General features: G+C 35.8%; 1 protein-coding gene across 1 annotated transcript in view; it reads left to right on the forward strand.

Moving 5' to 3' along the window:
- The window catches only part of FMN2 (formin 2), a 376,404-nt gene that overhangs the window by 219,341 nt on the left and 135,919 nt on the right, over positions 1-21,144 (forward strand). Inside the window, exon 6 of the mRNA XM_077167810.1 lies at positions 17,496-17,557. Within this exon, the coding sequence (XP_077023925.1) occupies positions 17,496-17,557 (62 nt within the window). The remainder of the gene's footprint in view (positions 1-17,495; positions 17,558-21,144) is intronic.

Below are 21,144 nucleotides of genomic sequence, written 5' to 3' on the forward strand. Positions count from 1 at the left end.
CCATAATGTGTTATATTTCTTTTTATACTTTCGATTTCTTCTTTATGCTCACATATTGTCTTCTTAGTAGCCTTTCTGTCTCTGCATATTTCTCATCTCCTTGATTTGATTTAGGAGATTTATTTGAACATCTTTGATTATTTGTTCCAATTTCTGAGTCTCCTCTGAAGTTTTAGTTTGTTCCCTTGGCTGGGCCAGATCTTCCTGTTTCTTGGTATGCCTTTGTAATGTTTGCTGATGTCTAGGCATCTGATTATTTTGATGTGTTAACTCTGAAGTTCCTTTTCTCCCATTTGTCTAGGTGTTTTAGTGTTGATTGGATTTGTGTTAGAACTCTTCTTTGACAATTGATCCAACTTATTCTAGACTTTTGGAATAGCCCATGTTTAACAGTTCAGATTTTCTCAGCCCTTCTTCATCCGATTCTTGCCCTGGATGTGTGGTATAATTTATAAGATTGCACTTTTTATGCAATTCTTTCAACTTCAGCAGAGAGCTTCCCTTCCTCTGTGTCTTCTCCAGGAATCTTGATCTGTTTTGTTTGTTTTTGTGCATACTTTTCCCACCAGCCCCTATGAGTTCTTTAAATTCTATCCCTCATTCAGCACCCCATTTTCCTTATACTTTTCGGTTCTGGGCCCCATCCTATCATTAGCAGTTCAGTTTGCCCCTCCCACCCCCTGTTAACTTTTTTTTCTATGAGGCTTTTCTGTCTGTGATTTGTTTTTCCCTGTTAAGGTATCCCAGCCTTGCGGAACCAGAAGAGGTCAATCCAGAAAGGTGGGTCACTTCAGAAAATTCCATTTTTCCTTTCAGTGTCCAGCTGACTGGAACTGGGGAGAGTGAGGACCCAACAGTTCTTATCAGCTTTTCTCTCAAGACTTCCCTATCCTCCCACCTTCCCCACCAGGCCCTTTTTGTATATAACATGCTGTAGTGACTTTTTTTCTGTCCTTGGCCTCTGCAGAGTTAGGTCCCTGTGCCCGGATGTGTGTTGAGTTCTGATTTACTGTTGTGAGTCTACCATCTCAGTCTGTGTGACTTCAAAGTTGATGGAACCAAGTGAGGAGTAATGGGAACTGATCAGTGCCTGGCACTGAATTCTCTTACCTGCTATTTTCCTTGTTTTTGATTCTGTATGTGAGAAGTCCTTCTCCAGTCTCTCCCAGAATTCTATGCAAGTGGAATTCGTCTATTTATTTGCTAAGTCCCTGGGGCACCTTTTTCATGGATGTCTTAGGTTGCTCTGTTGGATGACATCCTCCTGTAATCCGTTTTCATTCTTAGGAATTCTTCTTTAACATTTGGTACATTCAGTCTATTTTAGACTGATCTTGGACTGCTGTCTTTGACTGCAGTTAAATTATGTATTTCTGCCTTTAAAAAAAAGTAACTCAAAGGAGGGAGTGTGTTTCACCAAGATAATGCCTCACTCAGCTTTAACTACCTGGGTTTGATAACATTACCTCATTTACCTGAGTCACGTTTTCTGAATTATTTAGACTTTTGGTAAATGATAGCTTTTAGAATATGGGAAAGAAGTTCTGATTTTGCATTCATTTGAGTTAACATTAATTTGGATTAACCCTAAATACTCATTTAAATCCTAACCGGCTTTGATATTTTGGGAATAGCTGAAATGTTTAGAATAGTTCACAGAATGCACCATTAGCATTTTTTAGCCTATTTGCCTATATCTAATTCCAATTCATTCATTGACGTTCTTTTGGATCATAATTCTTATTATAATATTCATAATAGTAATGATTGCTGCTAAATGTCCACTTTTTTAGTTTAATTTACAGATATGTAAAACAGGAGTTTCAGGCTCCTGGACTCACATCAGCAGAGCAGTTGAATTTGCGATGCAAGGTCAATTGTCTACCTGGCCACAGTCTAGGGAGGGGCTTGTTTCTATCATCTCCCCGACTCAGAGCAAGGCCTGGATGTCACAACAACGTGGTTCACTGCTTTAGCATCTATGATACTCTCAAGCAGTAATTTCAGAATACTCAGTGAAAGGCTAAATGTGTTAATTTAGCTTCTTCATTATGTGCCAAAAAGTTTAATTAAAAAACCATGAAACATTTATCTATTTCTTTCTTCAGTGCTTGTGCTTTGGCTGTAAGTTCTAGGAAACCACTTCCTATTATAAGATTTATAAGATATTTCCCTACATTTTCTTCTAACAGTTTTATGGTCTTACATCTAATGTTTAGGTCTTTGATCCATTTTGAGTTAATTTTTATGTAGGGTATGAGCATTGAAGAAATAAATAAATAAATGGGGACTCCTCAAAATTAAACACTTTTGTGCATCAAAGAACTTCATCAAGAAAGTAAAAAGTCAGCCTACACAATGGGAGACAATATTTGGAAACAGTATATCAGATAAAGGTCTAGTATCCAGAATATATAAAGAGATTGTTCAATTCAACAACAAAAAGACAGACAACCCAATTACAAAATGGGCAAAAGACTTGAGCAGACACTTCTCAGAAGAGAAAATACAAATTGCCAAAAGGCACATGAAAAGATGCTCAACTTCACTGGCTATTAGGAAAATGCAAATCAAAACCACAATGAGATATCATCTCACACCCACCAGAATGGCCATTAGCAATAAAACAGAAAATGACAAGTGCTGGAGAGGATGTGGAGAAAGAGGCACACTTATCCACTGTTGGTGGGAATGTCAAATGGTACAACCACTGTGGAAGACAGTTTGGTGGTTCCTCAGGAAGCTAAGTATAGAATTGCCATATGACTCGGCAATACCATTGTTACGTATCTACTCAGAGGACATGAGGACAAGGACACAAATGGACATTTGCACACCAATGTTTATAGCAGCATTATTTATAATTGTGAAGAGTTGGAAACAACCAAAATGTCCATCAACAGACAAGTGGCTAAACTGGTATATACATACGATGGAATATTATGCAGCCATAAGACGGAATAAAGTTATGAAGTCTGTAACAACATGGATGGACCTTAAGGACATTATGCTGAGTGAGATTAGTCAGAAACAAAAGGACAAATGCTGTTTGGTCTCACTGATACAAACTAACATTAATGAATGAACTTGGATAATTTCAGTTAAGAACAGAGGCCATCAGGAGATAGAAATAGGGTAGATATTGGATAATTGGAACTGAAAGGATACAGATTGTGCAATGGGACTGATTGTAAAAATTCAGAAATGGATAGCACAATACTACCTAACTGTAATACAATAATGTTAGAACACGAGTGAAGCTGAATGTGAGAATGATAGAAGGAGGAAGCCTGGGAGGCACAAATGAAATCAGAAGGAAAGAGATATGATAAAGACTGAGATGGTATAATCTAGGAATGCCTAGAGTGTATAATGATAGCGGCTAAATGTACACATTTAAAAATGTTTTGCATGAGGAAGAACAAAGGAATGTCCATAATGCAAGGTGTTGAAAATAGATGGTAATTAATATTTTAAAACTTTAACTTATGTGTGAGACTAAAACAAAAAATGTTTATTTGGTAGAAAATTTATATTTCGACTGGTGCATTTCCTAATATAACTTTTGTGGACAGCTTAATTGAATACCATAAGTACATGGAACCTTGAGTAGGGCATGAGATTTTACAGGTTTGTCCAGAGTGATGCCTCGATAAATCCCAGAAGGATTTGAACAGTGAATAAAAAAGTATTTGCAAAGTCCCCCTGGAGGAATGGTGAGAAAGGGGGAAAATTCAGCTTCCCCAAGTGGAGAATTCTTGATATTCTCACAAGCAGTGGGGACAACCAAAGCAATAGGCTGAGCCCCCAATCTTGGGGTTTGTTCATATGAAACCTAATCCTACAAAGGATAGGCTAAGCCTACTTAAAATTAGGCCTGAGAGTCACCCCCGAGAGAACCTCTTTTGTTGCTCAGATGTGGCCTCTCTCTCCCAGCCAACACTACAAGCAAACTCACTGACCCTCCACCCTCGTCTATGTGGACATGACTCCCAGGGGTGCGGACCTTCCTGGCAATGTGGGGCAGAAATCCTAGAATGAGCTGGGACTCAGCACCAAAGGATTGAGAAAACCTTTTTGACTGAAAGGGGGAAGAGAGAAATGAGACAAAATAAAGTGTCAATGACTGAGAGATTCCAGAGTCAAGAGGTTATCCTGGAGGTTATTCTTAGACATTAAATAGATATCACCTTTTTAGTTAAGGTGTAACAGAGAGGCTGGAGGGAACTGCCAGAAAATGTATAGCTGTGTTCCAGTAGCCGTGTTTCTTGAAGATGATTGTATAATGATATAGCTTTCACAGTGTGACTGTGTGATTGTGAAAACCTTGTGTCTGATACTTCTTTTATCTACCTTATGGACAGATGAGTAAAACATATGGATTAAAAATAAATAATAGGGGAAACAAATGTCAAAATAAATTTAATAGATTGAAATGCTAGTGATCAATGAAAAGGAAGGGTAAGTGGTGTGGTATATATGAATTTTTTTCTGTTTTCTTTTTATTTCTTTTTCTGAATTGATGCAACTGTTCTAAGAAATGATGATGATGATGAATATACAACTATGTGATGAGAAAAAAAAAAAAGCCATGAAACAGAATGCATGGGTGGTTCAGTGGTAGAATGTTCACCTTCTGTGTGGGAGACCCGGGTTCAATTCCTGGAACCCTCCCCCCCCCCTCAAAAAAAAAAAAAAAAACAGAAACAAACTACAAACAAAAAAGCCATAAAAAGAGAATGGGTGATTGTCTCTTGCTAATTAAATTAAAGTTTGTTTGGTCTTGTAGCTGCAGAAATTCTTAAAGTCACAGGTTATTTAAAGGAATGAAGGAGGAAAGGGGGTAGGAGAAGCAAAATTCATACAGTTTTCTTTGTAAAGGCACTGCAGGACAGTAAATACAAAAAGGAAAATTCCTTCAACAGTGGGCTTTCATTTACAAGATTCTTGTGGAAGTTTAAAACTCAAAAGGGTGAATGAAGAAATTAGAACAGAGGCAATTCTAACATATTTGAAATGTTTCTATTTTACCTAGTAGCAATTTTTCATTATTTAACAGTAAAAAAGCAGAGAAATCTTAGTATTTAAAACTGTTTTCTGTAATTAGCGGAATCTCCATTCCTCTGGACAATGAAACATTAAACTAATCCTTGCACACAAAGACATACATCAAAAGAGAAAAAAGGAAAACTGTCATTAACTGAACAAACATGAAATATGACTTTAACATATACCTGAAACCCAAACATCTCATTTTTGTGCATGCTAACTACTTGTTGATTTAAGTAAACCATGAAATTAATCGAAGGAATTCATGTTTTCATTAGGTTTTTTAATGTTTTAAAATATTTTGGAAATATTTAGATCATCTTTGTAATACAATGAAAGATATTGCTATAGCATGTCAAATTTTGGTATGTAAACTCTGACTTCTCAGTCATCTATTATAAATTAACAACTGAATTTTCTTTATTCTTTTAATGAATTTTTTATTTTCAGGGCCTAAACCCATTCCTTCTTGTTTGCTTCCCTTACCTCGATATGGCTGCCAAGATATAAATACATAAATATACTAAGGAAGCTGACTATTTAAGTGAATGTTTAGGCGAGTTATTTCAAAGAGAAAATTTTTTTCTTTAAAACCATGATTATAATCATCATGTTTGTAAATTCAGACGTTTTTTGCTTTGGGTTTCTTTCAAAGTGAGACATGTCTGTGTAAAAGTACATTGAAAAGATTATGATTATAATCTGTAAGGCATTTTAGATTTCTGATTCTGTACTTATGAAGCAATATATATGTTTACATTCAAAATGCAATTTAACAATGTTCCCTTTAACATGTGTTGGAAAACAGTGGCAAAATGTGAGCCCCAAAGATAAGGTCCTATTTCCAAGGAAACTTACTAAGCTCTGTTTTATAAGGGCATAAATGTTTACCTAAGCAAGAAGGTGAAGTCCGTTATGCCCAATAAAGGACATTTTGCAGTGCTGGTTTATGAAATTCAACAGACAGTGAATGTTTTACACAAAGTACAGTATATTGTTTGAAACTATTTGCTCATCTATACACTATGCTTAAAATAAACACTATCTGGGAATATGCCAGTCGTTTCTTCAACCTCCCTTATTCCACACCCTAGATTTTGTCACCTGCCAAAGTCAAATAAATCTTATCTAAACAGTCGAGATAAGCACAGAGTAGTACTCATATGGCCAAATCAACAAACCTCTCCAAAAACAGAAATGAAATACAATATCGCTAGATTAAACAGTCTACAATGGCAATCATGTTTGCATTTAAAGGTTTTATTCCGAAAGGATTACAGTCTTAGAATCCTTTTTTTTTTTCCTGCCTAGACAAGAAGGCGACACACTGACTCAAACAAAATATATTTGTTCTCTAACAATTTAACTTGTGCAGCTCTTATAAACAAGGCCTATAGGTGTATGAAGCTTACTGACTTAATCAGTAACTTATGTTGTTAACCTTGTATAAGCAAGTATGCTTGAGATGTACCAGTGGTGGATTGCATATGAGATTTCTTTTTTTTTTCTACAAGTAAGCTTTTCTTTATGTAGCCTAAGTGTAAAAGCTATAGAATTCTGACGTTTTATTGTTTTATCCTTACAATAGTGCCTTACCATATAAAACTGCCTCAAGAGAGAAATGTAAATGAATGCAATTTATAAATTATAGAATATTATAAAAATGTCACTTTCCCCCTAAGCTATTTTAATTGCTTGCTAGTAGAGTGTAAACACCACCAAGGCAGTAGCTGTATTTGTCAGGTTTATCATGGCTTCCCTGAGACTGAGAAGGATTCGTGGCACACAGTTGGGACTCTGAATATTTGTTTGTTGACTGAATGAATGAAGAAGAATGTTTTCAAGAGATAAATACAAACTTCTTTGTGGATAAATGCAAACATATTACATCGACTGATTATACTTGAAAGCATATTTCTGAAGTGAATACATTTTATCTTACAGTTAAATGGTTCCTTGTCAATACAAAGTTAATCAGTAAATTTTTATTTATATATAGAAAGGAATGAACAAATGTCATATCATTTAATGCTTTTTGCTTTTTTGAGACATCATATTCTTTTAAGTATTTGTGCATTTCTTACCGCAGTATAGTGTTACTGGTTTGAAAATAGCCCTTTTCCCTGCTGCTCTTTCAGCATATCTTCACATACTTTAGTTTAGTTCAGCCTCTAGCCCAGCTGGGAATTAGTACAATTGGATACAGACATGTGATACTAATGTGCTGCCCCTTTTTAATTTTAAGGTTCCAGAAAGAATATGAAATATATACTTTTACTTGAGTGAATATATTTGTGAAAGAATGGTATTTAGACATTTAGAGAGAACTAAGAAACTTCCATTGTGTCTGCTACCCCAATAACTGTTCCACACAATGAAAGAATTATCTCTAAATTCTCTGATAACCATTTGAAAGGGATATTAACATTATCATTAATGTATCCATTTCACATATGAATAAAGTGAAGCTTAAAGAGCTTCCCGAGTCTCTCCAGAGGCATGTAATAGTCACAGAGCTATGGTTTTAATTCTAGTTCGCTAACCAAAGCACAACATTTAAGGTTTCAAGCCACCTTGGAGAAAACCAAGACTTTGAAATTATTATTTCAGTAAATTAAAGCATCTTAATAAACACGTTCATGTATAAACTGGGAATTTGAATGGGAAAAGCAATAATAAAATTTAGAATTCTTATGAATATAAAGAATGAAATGCCACTATCTTAATTCAGAATAGGAAAAAGGATACTCTTGGCATATATGCCATTTAATTTATTGTGATCTTCAGCTATTCCAAAAGTACTTGAAATATCATTCACAAATGCGTGTTTAACGTGCATTTTAAGAATGTCTAGCAGCATATCTTCTGGCAAATTTTGCATATTGTGGTCAGCCTGTGTTTTTGTGCCTGGACAATGAGCCCATGCTTCCAGGTGCTCAAGCATGTTTAGGAGCAAGAATGCAAATTTGTTTCCTTTCATCTTATAATCAAGCGTAAAGTATTTGGATGAATATGGTACCAGTTGTCTCCCTTCCTCTGAGAAATTTTAGTTTTAACAAATGGCAGGATATGTTCGGTTAACTAAGTCAAGCAAAACCGAACAAAATTTTAAGAATTGCTTGACTGCACTTTTAGCAAGTCTTTGTTATATAATACATTTTGACAGATTTTTAAGTAACTCCCCAGGTGTGCAGGTTTTCAGTTGGGGATTAGCACATCAGTGTTCCCTTATAAAGGAATGTTGTATGTGATTCTTGACTCCTGTGCCATCAGATTGCCTGGTAACGTGCACTTACCAAAGGTTTCTATGCTTTATTGGATTTCAAATAAAAATTTAGGCATAGACACTCTATGCATGTCCACCAAACTGGTTTTTTCTTTCTTCTTCCTTTTTATGTCTTCCTGTCAGGGCAATTAAGGAAGGACTAGAAACTCCCAAATGTGTGAAAATTGGCTATTTGCATCCATATCAAATTAGGTATGGAGGAGGAGGGAAGAGGCGCCTTCCTTAGAAATTTCTTTGTTTTGCTCTTTCGTTTGTACTTCCTTCATTATCACTTGGATATATGCTTATAGTACTGTTTACAGAAAATATTTTTCCCCTGCCAGTATTTGGCTTTTGCATTTTCAGGTCTTGCTCCCTTTATAGATATATAGGACCAGTAAGGAAATATGTGACTGTGGTCTCTCTTTAAGATTAACAAGTAAGGCTTATCTATGAAGGTTCAGTTTAAGAGATATGAACCTTGGCTTTTACTTTTCGTTCTACAAACATTTTTAGTGTTTACTATATCCAGGGCTATGTGATGTGATCTGGTGATATCTAAGACAAGATTCTGCTCTCAGCCACTTTAAAATCTTTTGGGATTAAAAAAAAAAGATCGTTTGGGAGGGACAGAGCACATACTTATATATAAAAAAGAAGGAAACAAAAAAAAAAAGGAAGGAAACTCTTAGGGAGAGTTTCAGAGATTACTTAGGCTGGAGATTGAAATTGTTATTTTGTGAGAGATAGCAGTTTGTCCACATTTAGAATTACACTTTTTAACTTCCTCTCCGTCGAAAGGGGCCATGGAAAACTATTCTGGACAATGAGGATGCACATTCTTTCTTGTTGCTTCCCCTTTTCTTCCTTCTTTCTGCCTAGCGTGTGAATGCGATGGATGGAACTGGAGTAGTTATTTGTCAACATAAGGAAAAGGCCAAGACCATTTAAAAATTGGGGGCCGTAATGTTCCTTTTAGTCTCTGAATCAACATTGACCTTTCTTAGTTTTAAATCACTGTTTACGCTGACATTTTTGTTACAGCTAGAGAACATTTTTAACTGATACAAATATGTTTAAGATTTTGTAGTATTGTCAAGTGGATAGTGGTCCCAAATTGATTCATATTTCAAATATCTTTCCCACTACCCTTTAACTAGACACTCGCATTACTCCCTCAAGTTACTGAAAATGAGCCAATCTCTTAAACTGGGGGAAACACTGAGATATTTTTAAAAACCTGAATGAATAGTATTTTCCTCCTCATCTAATCCCTGTGTCCTTCATTTTACTTCCGAATATGCATAAACCTGTTGGCAGGCAGTTCTTATTTCTCTTTAATTCTACCAGAATACACTATTTTCTTTTTAACCTCCCTCCCTTCCCCAAATATCCTCAATTTGTGTTAATCATCTTTGTACTTCTTCATGGAGCTCTTGAAGTAATCCTTCATATTTTATTATTTACCTTTGTAAAAGCTAGAGGCAAGCATAGACTCAGCTAGGTAAGAAGAGGGAAATATTTCTTCTATTTTAAAGGCTTACAGAAGAAGATAAGCTGAAAAACTTACTTTAGGTTATGGTCTGTCTTCTAGCTTCAGAGTCCCTGAAAGTTTTTTAGGGCCCTTTTTTTATTTTTTATTTATTTTTTATTAAGAGCCCTTTTTGTGAGTGGGCAATAACATTTGGAGTTCTGCCAACACAGGGTCATCAGAGTCATGGCATCTGACAAGGCTCGAGTGTGAAGATGCTCTAAGTTTGGCAGAAATAAGTTCAAAGGGAATGTGTTCCTACGGTGTTTTTGTTTCTGAACTCACTGGTTCTGCTCTCAGGAGCTGGTCAAAACTATAATTTCTTTTTTTTTCTAGAACTCCTATTATTTGTATATTGGCCTTCCTGAATTGGGTTGGTTTTCTTAACTTTCTTTCCCTTCTTACTTTTGAGAAGTTTCTTCAAATTTATTTTCCAAACCTTCTGTGGACTTTTTTCAATTCCTATCTTTTTTTTTATTTTATGTTTGAAAAACAATTTTGTTCTTTGAAGGTGGATTTTTATCACCCAGTCCTCATTATTTATGCCACTTCCCCCTTCCTGCTCAGTTGAAGAGGTACCTGATGCTGCCAAACCTTGGCCATGCGGGTTGGTTTTTAGTATTCCCCACTGACAGCTTTGCCATCATCACTTGCAGGTCTGGTAAATCAGGTTCAGTTAGCTTCCATATTTTGTTGCTATCTTCTCTCCTTCTTTCTCCCAGTCCTTATGGGTTTATCTTTTTTTTTTAAAAAATTACTGTAATTTAGTAGAATTTCAGGAGGAAGCAAAATTAGATATATGTATTTGTCTTGCCATCTTAACCAATGATGTATGCCATCAGTATGTATGCATCATGGGTCAAGTAAAACAAAGCAGCTTGAATATCAGATGATGGCTTTTAAGATTATACCATCTATTATATATTACTTTAAAACTCAGTTATTTTGAGGATATCTCCACCTGACAGTTCCATCCTTAATGTCTCCCATTGAGAATATGCTATACATGACTCTATGTGTATTTCAATTATGTGTTAATATATCTTTCTACCTCACCATATTATGAGCTCCTCTAGGGAGGGGAACTTGACATCCCCAGATCCCCAAAGTGTTTTATGGTGCATTTACAGAAGAGATGCTCATTAAATATTGTTGAATAAATCAAATAGCAACCACTTTCTCCCAAAAGTTGAAAGTTTCTTTTTCACTGAAGTATACAATGAAATAGAAAATAACTTCACAGAGGTCCTTCTTTTCTCTGATTTTACAGCTACTTGCAATTCCTTAAAGAGATCTGTAAGAAAATTTTGGTTGCAGGTGACTAGGGTAAGATGACAAACTGGGAATCATTGGGTTTTTACCTAAAGGAATGCCTTTGCTTCTCAGCAATTTCCATTGAACTTCATCTTAACTTTCCCTGTGGCTTCTGAATTCCAAATGAGGTAAAGATGGTTTCAGTAGGCCCTTATACTTTTTCATACTTTGTCGGTGAGAAGAGGGCATGAAATGTAAATACGGATTGATTTGTACTCATTTTATGTTTCAGCTTTTGCTGATTCTACTTCCTTTCCCGTATACCTTAACCAAAATCAGTGTTGATTGTTTCACCGTGGGTACTTGTTTAGTCTCCCATGTTACCTCACTGCAACTGAAGCTGTCATTTTTCTTTTTGCTGAGTATATTTTCAGACTCCTTTGTCTAAAACCTCTCAAAGAAGATACTGATTTAAGGGGATAATATTTCCCAAAAGGAATATTAAAGGGACTACACTAATAACAACTACAACTAACATTTTCTGAGTGTTTGCTATGTGTTTTAGTTATATTATTTAATCTCCTGCAAGAACCCTTCAGAGTAGGTAATTTTATTAGGTCCATCTCACAGTTGAGGAAAGTGAACTCCCCCGTTACATAGATAGCTTGCAGAGCCAGTTTGACTTCAGAGCCCACCGCGTTCCATTGTCTTGCAGTGCTGTCTGCCAGATGTTGATGTGACATTGTATATTATCTTTGTATTTTATGTTTTTGAACTACAAAGTAAGCTAGAATTGCATTAGTTGTTTGTGAAAGGACAGTGAGCAGAGTGATCTCAAGATATAGTCAGTTGTCTAGTAAAGTTAATGTTAACTTTAGAAATTGCTAAACTCTCCTTGTTACAACCTTTCAACATTTAACAAAGGTGTTTTTTTTTTCAAGCCTCTTGTGTACCAGGTTCTCCTAGATAGAGCATCAGGCATTAGGAGTCTTAGCTGGTTTGATTGGCTAAGCCTATATGAAGAGTTGGCTTTCCTGACCAGTCCATTTCATCATTCCACTGAGTCACGATGACCTTTCTGAATCCTCTATGAACTTAAAGCCTAATAGGAAAGTGGAGGTCCTCACATCAATGAAATTAACACATGGTAAGGAGCAGTACAGACCACAAGTTGGGATTTGATGTCCAAGGCACAAACAGCCACGGGTCGGGGACCTGGTGTGCTCAGGCCTCTAGGAAGATCCCAGTGGTCCCCACCTCCTGGTGTTCATATCCTTGTTTAATCCCCTCCATTTGAGTATGGGCTGGACCTGGTGACTCACAATGAATAGAATATAGCAAAAGTGATGGAAGGTTACTTCCAAGATTAGGTTACAAAAAAGTGTGTCTTGGTCTCGCCCACCCTCTCTCAATCCCTTTGAAGGAAGACAGCTACCATGTGGTGAACTTCTAAGTGGAGAGACCCATGTAGCAAGAACCTGAGGGTAGCTTCTAGCCAACATCTAATGAGTAACTGAGGCCCCTGGTCTGAGGTACTGTACCCTTCCAACAACCACGTGAGTGAGCTTGAAAGCAGATCCTCCCGCAGGGCTTGAGTGAGACCTAGTCTCAGCCAATGCATTGATTGCAGTCTTGTGAGATAGCCTGTAGCAGAGGCCCAACTAAGTGCCGCTGGATTCCTAACCTACAGAAAGTGTGAGATAATAAATGTTTTTTGTTTTAGGCTGCTAAGATTTGACTGTTATGTAGAAATAGATGACTAATACACCTGGTCATAAACATTACGAGGTTTTTCCTTTTGGGGGTCTCTGCCTCTAATTTATCAGGTCATATGAGAGGGATTAAGGCAGGAGACTACAGCGGTAGGGATAAGTGGAGGGAAGAGGCCATTGAACACAGCACTGGGGCTCCTATGGCATATAGTACAATTGAGGAGACGTCAGCTTTGAAAAGTCAGGGTTGGAGTAAGGCACTTACTAACAGTGTTATTGGCTGAGGATGTTACATTCAGCAGCAGTAATAGTATTAATTGCTACATTTTTGTCTGGTTCTCCTACTGCAAATAAAGTAAACTGCTTCACCTGGCTGCTCAAAATATGTGAAGTATTTGTAAATTTGGCTAATAATATTTTGTGAATTTTGTTTTTAAATGAATTTGTGTTAAATGCCTAAAATCTGACCGTTTCCTTTCTGTTCAGTAGGTTGAAGGCACACAGACAGAAATCTTTTTATTGTGCAAACAGTCAAACAAATATGTTATATTGTTCTCTCATCTGTGGAGGTAATAAGTCAGAATAAGAAGCATGTCCCACATTTTTGGTCCTGAAGAAGTTAAGGATGTAGAATACATTAGTAGCAAAGATCAGGAAATGTAATATAAATGTATGATTGTCGCCTACTAATGCACACATGTGCAAGATGTCATGTGTCAATGTAAAACCATTATTTCCTACATTGGGTCTGCAATCTTTGGGTTGTTTTGAATTGTTTTTCTGTAGTTCTTTTTATGTAGTGTAATATCTTAAAATCAAAAGAAAATGGATTTTTCTGTTTGGACATTTTATTTTGAGATATTTTTAATATCTTAGGTTAATATTAAGTTGACTGCTTCTTTTTTAAGAGAGTCTGTTTCATTTTTAATTTTGTAGCAGCATGATTTAATGAAAAAAAATTCACTGATTCTCAGCAAGCTTGTATTGTTGGAGTAAATGAAGGAGAGCACTATTTATGGTTTCAACTTTTGATTATTGAAGACAAATGTTTAATCCTGAGCCTATTTTTAATCTAGAGCACTCTCAGCTCTGTCCGTAGTTTCTAATGAATGTATTCATAGAGAATACCTGTTTTAGAATTATGCAAATTATTCTAAGGTTTCCTGAATTATCCCTCTTATTTATTTTACCAACATGATAAACATATACTATTGACAAAAGTTATTATCCTGCTTGATAAAATAAAGTTTCAGAGAAACTTAGTGACTTGATCAAAGAACACAGCTAGTTTATATTAAAGCCAGAAAGGGTACTATGTTCTTCTAATTCTCTAATATATCATTGGCATTTTATAAAATTTTAGGCTTAAAAAATAAAATTGCTATCCATTTTGGTCTGTAGTGATTATTAACATATGGTGTGTTCATGCTGTTTAAAGGGAATGGTAAAAATCCTGTTTTAATCCTGGAAAGTTAGTATATTTTACAAAGAACTGAATAATATTTTAGAGTGCAAAGAAATATAGGATGTTAAACTTTAAGTCCCATGGATTGCAAAAAATATGTGAGACTCCGCAGGCTCATGGAGACTAAAATTAGAGTGGAGATTGCCAGGAGTAGGTAGCAGGGGGGATGGGCCGTTAATGCGTGATGTATATAAGGTTTCTGTTTAGGGAGATGGGAAAGTTTTAGTAATGAAGGATGGTGAGGGTACCAAACTACTGTGAATGATTAATCTCACTGAATAGTATGCTTGGGAGTAGTTGAGATGGAAAAATTTATATTGTATATATATTCCCACGATTAAAATTAAAAATAAGAAAGAATAACTAAAGAGATAATGACACTTACATACAATACATGATCCTGCATGGAATCTAGCAAGGGAGGGAAAAAGACTCAAAGGAACATCAGTGGAACATATAAAAACTGGAATATAGACTGTGAGCTTTGTTAATGTTAAGTTTCCTGAAATTGCTAACTGCACTTAAGGTGGTTGCATAAGTAAATCTCCTTGTTTTACAAAATGTAGTATTTTGTGTTCAAGGGGCATGATGTAGACAACTTACATTAAAGTGTTCAGGAAATGGATAGACAGACAGATAGATAGATAAATAGAGTGATGTGGCAAATGTAGCAACGAGTTAAAATTGGTGAATCTGGGCACCTGCTATGGAGGGTAGGGATATGTTGGAGTTCTTTGTGTGGGGGTTTGTTTTATTATTATCGTCCTATGTGTTCAAATGTGTTTTAAAATAAAAAATTAGCCCCCCCCCAAAGCTGTAATTCTTTAGCATGATCGTAACTGTTTATAACTAATTGGAGAATTTCAGGGCTGTGTGATTAGAAACCTTCCCATCCAATAGCTCCATAATCAAATTCCTGTAAGGTAGTACAGTTCCTGATGTATAAGAAACACTATTTGTTGGATGAATGAATTATCTTATTAACTTGATTTTCTGATGTTATCAATTGAAAATGCACCATCAACCTAATTTGAAAGACACTATTAAAAGTATGGAAACATGCATTTTAAATAAAAAATGTGTTTTTTATTTGAGGGAATATCACCTCTTAACAATAGGCTTTTAATGTGATTCCTTAACGTTTTCAATATTGCATCATTTACCTTTATTTCCTATCTAAAACTTGTATCATTGCTTCCATTCATCTGCCAACGTCTAATCTTCCTTTCTTTCATCTGTGTGAGCATAATTATGGTCTTCCCTCAAAACTGCTTATTCCCATTCGAATTGTGTTGAACTCGTTAAGGTGTGACGCTAACTAAGGGAAAATCGAGTGGGGAAACAGTCCTGGCATTGCTTTCCAGTGAGATTTCTTGTGGACATCTAAAAAAATGAAGTTTCTTGGTTTAGGGCCTTTTGAGGACTTGGGTCATACCCACATGGTATTTATTAAGATGCTCTTGGATATATGACATTTCAAAAGATAAAAAGATGAGAAACCCCAGTATATTTACAAGGAAAGTTTAATGTGCGGAAAATGAAGAAAAATGATATGTTTTAAAATGAAGGAGGAAGAGGACAATTACATCCTTTATGGGTTTTGACTTGAGCGTGAATGATTTTATTGTGCTTCTTTGACTTGTTCTGAGATGAAGTCGTAGTTGACTACCAACATTTCCTTCGTAGTTTCTCCTTCATTCTCTCACTATACCACCAAAGGAATGGAGAGAATTACTGGATTGATTATTAGCTTTAGTGTCACTGTAAGCTGTTTTTTAAGGACTAGACGCCACACAGATATTACAGGGGTAATTCCATGCATGAATTTGCTATCTTTAGTTGGGCCTCATGGCTTTTGTTACATTATTTTTAACCATATTATCCCCCAGAGAAAACAATTACTTAATCCCTTTTAATTATTATTTGAAATGTGGTTAAAGTATATAGGACCATGTTTTTACCACTTTGAAACATTAAATAGTTTGTGATTTGTTTACCTTATATATTCTAAGGAACAAGAATGTTGTATCAGAATCTTAACCAAATTTTTAGATTTAGATCTGAGATCTAATTTTTGTTTTGAAATTCAAATAGTGGAATCTTATTAGGGTGGGAGTATCATATTCTACTTGCTAGTATATGTGTTAGTAACCTGGGCTCTTCATTAACTCCAAACAGAAATCCTAAATTATCTTGGTTAGATTTCTGATCCATCCTTTGCTTCAATTCCCTTCTTGACTTTCTAAATTCATCCTTGGGATTTTTGCCAGAGTCAACTAGAAAACATCTCACATGTTCTTTAGACTTTGAAAGAAGAGACATTGTAAAATGCTTCAGTTACCAAAATGAACATAACCAACTTATGATTATCAACTTGGTGATTTTTCTTTTAGAAATTTTTAATTTCACAAGAGTTTCCGTGGCTACTTGGCATAGATCTTATCAGGGCAAATTTATCTCATTTCTAGCTAATGTGTACTAAGGAAATGCAGAATAATTTTGGTTAGCCTATACCTGAACCATATAATAAGGTACACCTACGCCAAAATAAAATACAATATTTCTCAGGCTCCTCCAAAAAAAAGAAAACATTTAGAGGGTATTTTCCCAGATTTTGATTAATAGCTGTTTCTTCCTTGTGTAAGCAAGGTTAGTTTGTATTGTAAGAACGATTTTTTAAGGATGGATCTGTGATACTCTCAGTCCTACATTTAAGAACTGTTCTTTCTTTATAACAATTTAGGAAATTATAAGAGGAACCACATCTATCATTTTCTGTATTAATACCATGAATTTAGTGTTAGAAGATTTAACCTTTGTCAAATGTCTTTAAGTAAATTGGCAGATGTGAACATTTATTGGTATAAAACTAGCATGCAGCTGTGACAGGAGTGATTTGCCTATTTTTCTGGTATTATGCAGATTTTTCACGTTCGTTCAGTTGCTCTGTGAAAGACTGACTTAAAGTTTCTTATGACCTTTGACTTAGTTCATACTCATGGGATTTTGTGTTTGTGGAGCAAGTGGGAACTTTGACACTTAACACCTGGCCCACTGGAATTCCTGGGGCACTATCTATGTAATGAAGCAAGTGGCAGCATCGACCAGCACCTACGCCTTCTGACCCTTGAGTCACGAATGCTATTGCTGGTTATGGTCAGGCATCATTTATAGCTGGCTTATGGCAATTTATGTTCTTTCTTTTGTCTTTTTTCACAGCTGTTGTGAACTTGGACAATTCTGTGGTTGACCTGGAAACCCTTCAAGCTCTCTATGAGAATGTGAGTAAAAGAAGAAATTGTATGTGTGAGTATATAATATGTACGCAGTGCATGTCTGTGTACACATGTAGGCTTGTTGGAATGGTCTCTGTAGAAGCTTGATCTGGGGACACTGAAGTCATGTAATTATAGGTTTGTTAAAAGTCTTTCTAGGAATGTACTGGACAAATTTGGTCTCATAGTTTTAAAGATCATGATTAAAAACAGCTTGTATGTGAGGTGACTCACATTCCTTCTTTTGGAATATAATGATAGTCAATCCTTATATGGATGCTAATTTGAGTCAAGCATTGTGTTATGCAATTTACATATATTAACTCATTTAGTTTTCTGTGAAAATTATGGGTAGGCACTATTATTATTATCCCTGTTTTACAGGTGAGGTCATTTAGGCAGAGGAGATTAGGTGACTTGCTCAGTCACACAGCTCGTCTTGTGGCATAGCTGGGATTTGATTCCATCTGGCTTCTATGCTGCTAGAGTTCACTTGACTTCAGGTGGCAGGGAATTCAGTCTTTCTTTTACATGGCACTTTTTCTTAAGAAGATGACAGGACAAGGGAGTAAGGTATCAAAGAAGAATAACCATAGTGGTACAGTCAGTGCTTTGGAAATGTGTGATCTGTACTGATAGAAGTGAGATGATTTTAGCTAATGCATGGCTTTAAGTAACACTGATTCATGTAGTAAGACAGTGATTCCCTTTTGAGGGATTTTTCAGTGCTTTAATTATAACTTGGAGAAAGTTTCAGTGTGTCCCTACTTTGTATCATTTTTATGTTCTTTTTTCATTTTATTTCTACTGTTGCTTGTGATCCGCAGCCTCTGCATTCCCTGGGGCGTGGTCTTAGTTGATCCGTGACCTTTCTTTCCCAAAGCAAGGAACAGAGGTGGTAGACAATATGCAGGCTCTCTTCCCTGACCACTCCCTCGAGGGCTGTGTATTCACCTTCCCTGTCTACGCTTGCATTTGGTACTTTTTAAATATATGTATAGATGACCTCCCTTGTGAGATTGAGACCTCTGTGAGAGAAAATATTCCTCATTGTGCATCCCACCGTGCGTCTAGATCTAAGCCCAGAGTGGTGCTCCGTAAGCCCAGTGAATATAAATATTAAGGCAGATGGAGCCATTAGCAAGGACTGAGAGAAAATGTTTGAATAATTTATGTAGTTTTTACTACATAATGAAAAAACTGGAAAAAGTATATCATGTAGTTAATAGATTCCAGTAAAACAGGTTATTTAAAACATAACTATCTGGGAGGTATGGGTTTGTGTTTCTCTTGAGTATCTCATGTCAACTGTCTTCCAATTGGGAGGGCGATATGGAAGCAATGAGGAAATGCTGAGGAAAGTAATATCTTGAACAGAGCATAATGATTTCAGATGTGTGTGCATGCCCATTGTGTGTATATGTATTTATCTTGCAAATATATGACATGTACATATATTCATTCATGCACATGTGTATTTTATATTTGAATGTCTTGTTTTAAGCTGATATCCATGTGCAGAAATATATACAGGAAAATACGGAACCATCAACATCAGGGAATTAACATTGATAAATTAGTATCAACTAATGTTCAGACCTCCATCAAATATTATCAGTTGTCCAAAAAATGTCCTTTATATATAGAACATCTTTGAAATCCTATAGTGCTTGCTTTCTTCCTTTCCTTGGACACTTCCTTCTTCCTGCTTTATATTATCATTATGTATTCATAATGATTAGAAATTATTCAGTAGCAATAGTTTATATCCAATAATGAGCTTCATGATTTGAATATATTATTCATAATTATTACTAATTAAAGAGTGACCTGAAAATAGTACTGATCTTTATCTTTTTTGTTTTCTAATTGAGGGGGGTGAAAATTGTGAATATTGTATATTTGGAATGCTCTATCTTTTTTTTTTTTTTGCATGGGCTGGCACCGGGAACCAAACCCAGTTCTCTCACATGGCAGGCATGAGCTCTGCCTGCTGAGCCACCGTGGCCCGCCTTCTCCTTTTCTGATAGATCAGTATAAAAAGTAATCAAGCTTCCTTAAAAATAAGATAATTTCAGAAATATTTCTTCAAAGATTCAGAAGTGATAACTGTACATGAATGAGGTTGACCACTGCTAGCCCAGAAATATTCTCATCAGGTTTTGTGTGGGTTTTCAAATAATCTAAGTTCAAAAAGACACGTTCTCCTTTTTTTTTTTTTTTAAGGCAAAGTGAATGTTTGCTTTTTGTGAATATAATTTCAGAGCCTAATGCCCCAAGAATCCCTTGAAGTTCCTATAGAAGATCTTTCCCTTTCCCAGATAATGTTGAAACTTTCGATTTTCCAGTGGACTGGCAAAAGCTTAACCTTTTATTTCTCTGTTGATATTACATAATATGCACTTTATTGAATCCAAGCTCCTGAACAATTTGTATATTTTCCAGTGTAGTAGGCAGAACAAGGTTTTCCATGTTTTCAATTGCTAATACCTGTATATTTACACGACTGACAGAAATAAGGCAGAATGCTCTGTGAAATACACATCTGTGATGTGCCTTGGCGAGAGTCTTTCTTACTTCCTGCAGACTCTCCCTAAACTTTACAGCTGTTTAATGGATAGATTGAAATATGCACTGTTTCATTTCACCATGACATCACATGCTTTTACATGCCCTATCCCTCCCCCAACACCCCAAATCACATAAGGCCCTACCAGAAGAAATTGTAGCTCAGACTACATGAAACTAATATAGTTATAATTACCAAGAGGACTGGGATTCCAGCTACCTGTTTTGCTACGTTTTTTAATATGCACAATGTATCAGGTATGAGAAATTTTATATCCCCTATATGCTATACAATCCCAATAAATGGTAGAATGAATGAATGAATGAACTCTTTGTAACTGAAGCTCAGCACAGTAAAACATTTAGACTGAGTGTAACTCTAACTCCTTTCTCATGCATGGTTCCAGCTTCTTCACTCACAAATATTTTAAGTCATTTGATCCATATTCATAGTTTCTCTTCATTTGCCACCACCAGCTTCACACTATCTAAAACGTTTCTATTAATGCCTTCAAATCATACTCTTTTTATATTCCAAGCAATCATCTCTTCCCACTCTGTAATAATTTCTCTTCTCTACCAGCTCCTTTTTAAAAGTATGCTCAGATATCCCTCAAACTAAAAAGAAAGAAAAATAATTAATTTACCTCCTTTCATCCTTTCATTATTTCATTTAAAAGATATTTATTGGATGCTTGCTATGTATCAGGTACTGTAATAAGATTAATGCTAGGTAGTAATGGCTTCTGTCCTTTGCTATCCCACAGTTTAGTAAAGAAAAGCGCATATTAGATTCTCTTTCTCTTTGTTCCACATACACTCTGAGAAAGACATAGGGAGATGGAAAAGTGTAACTATGAATGTGCTATGAAAAAAATACAATAAACAGAGAATACGTTTCTGAGGAAGGGATGTATGTGTCCAGGATGAAAACAAAGGAAGTGTTCTAAGCAGAGAGAAGGGCCATGCAGAGATTCTGAGGCAGGAAGGAGAAGTTCGCAAATTAGGAGAGGAAGAAGGTAAGT

The sequence above is a fragment of the Tamandua tetradactyla genome, chromosome 7, assembly GCF_023851605.1.
Source record: "Tamandua tetradactyla isolate mTamTet1 chromosome 7, mTamTet1.pri, whole genome shotgun sequence".
NCBI lineage: Eukaryota > Metazoa > Chordata > Mammalia > Pilosa > Myrmecophagidae > Tamandua > Tamandua tetradactyla.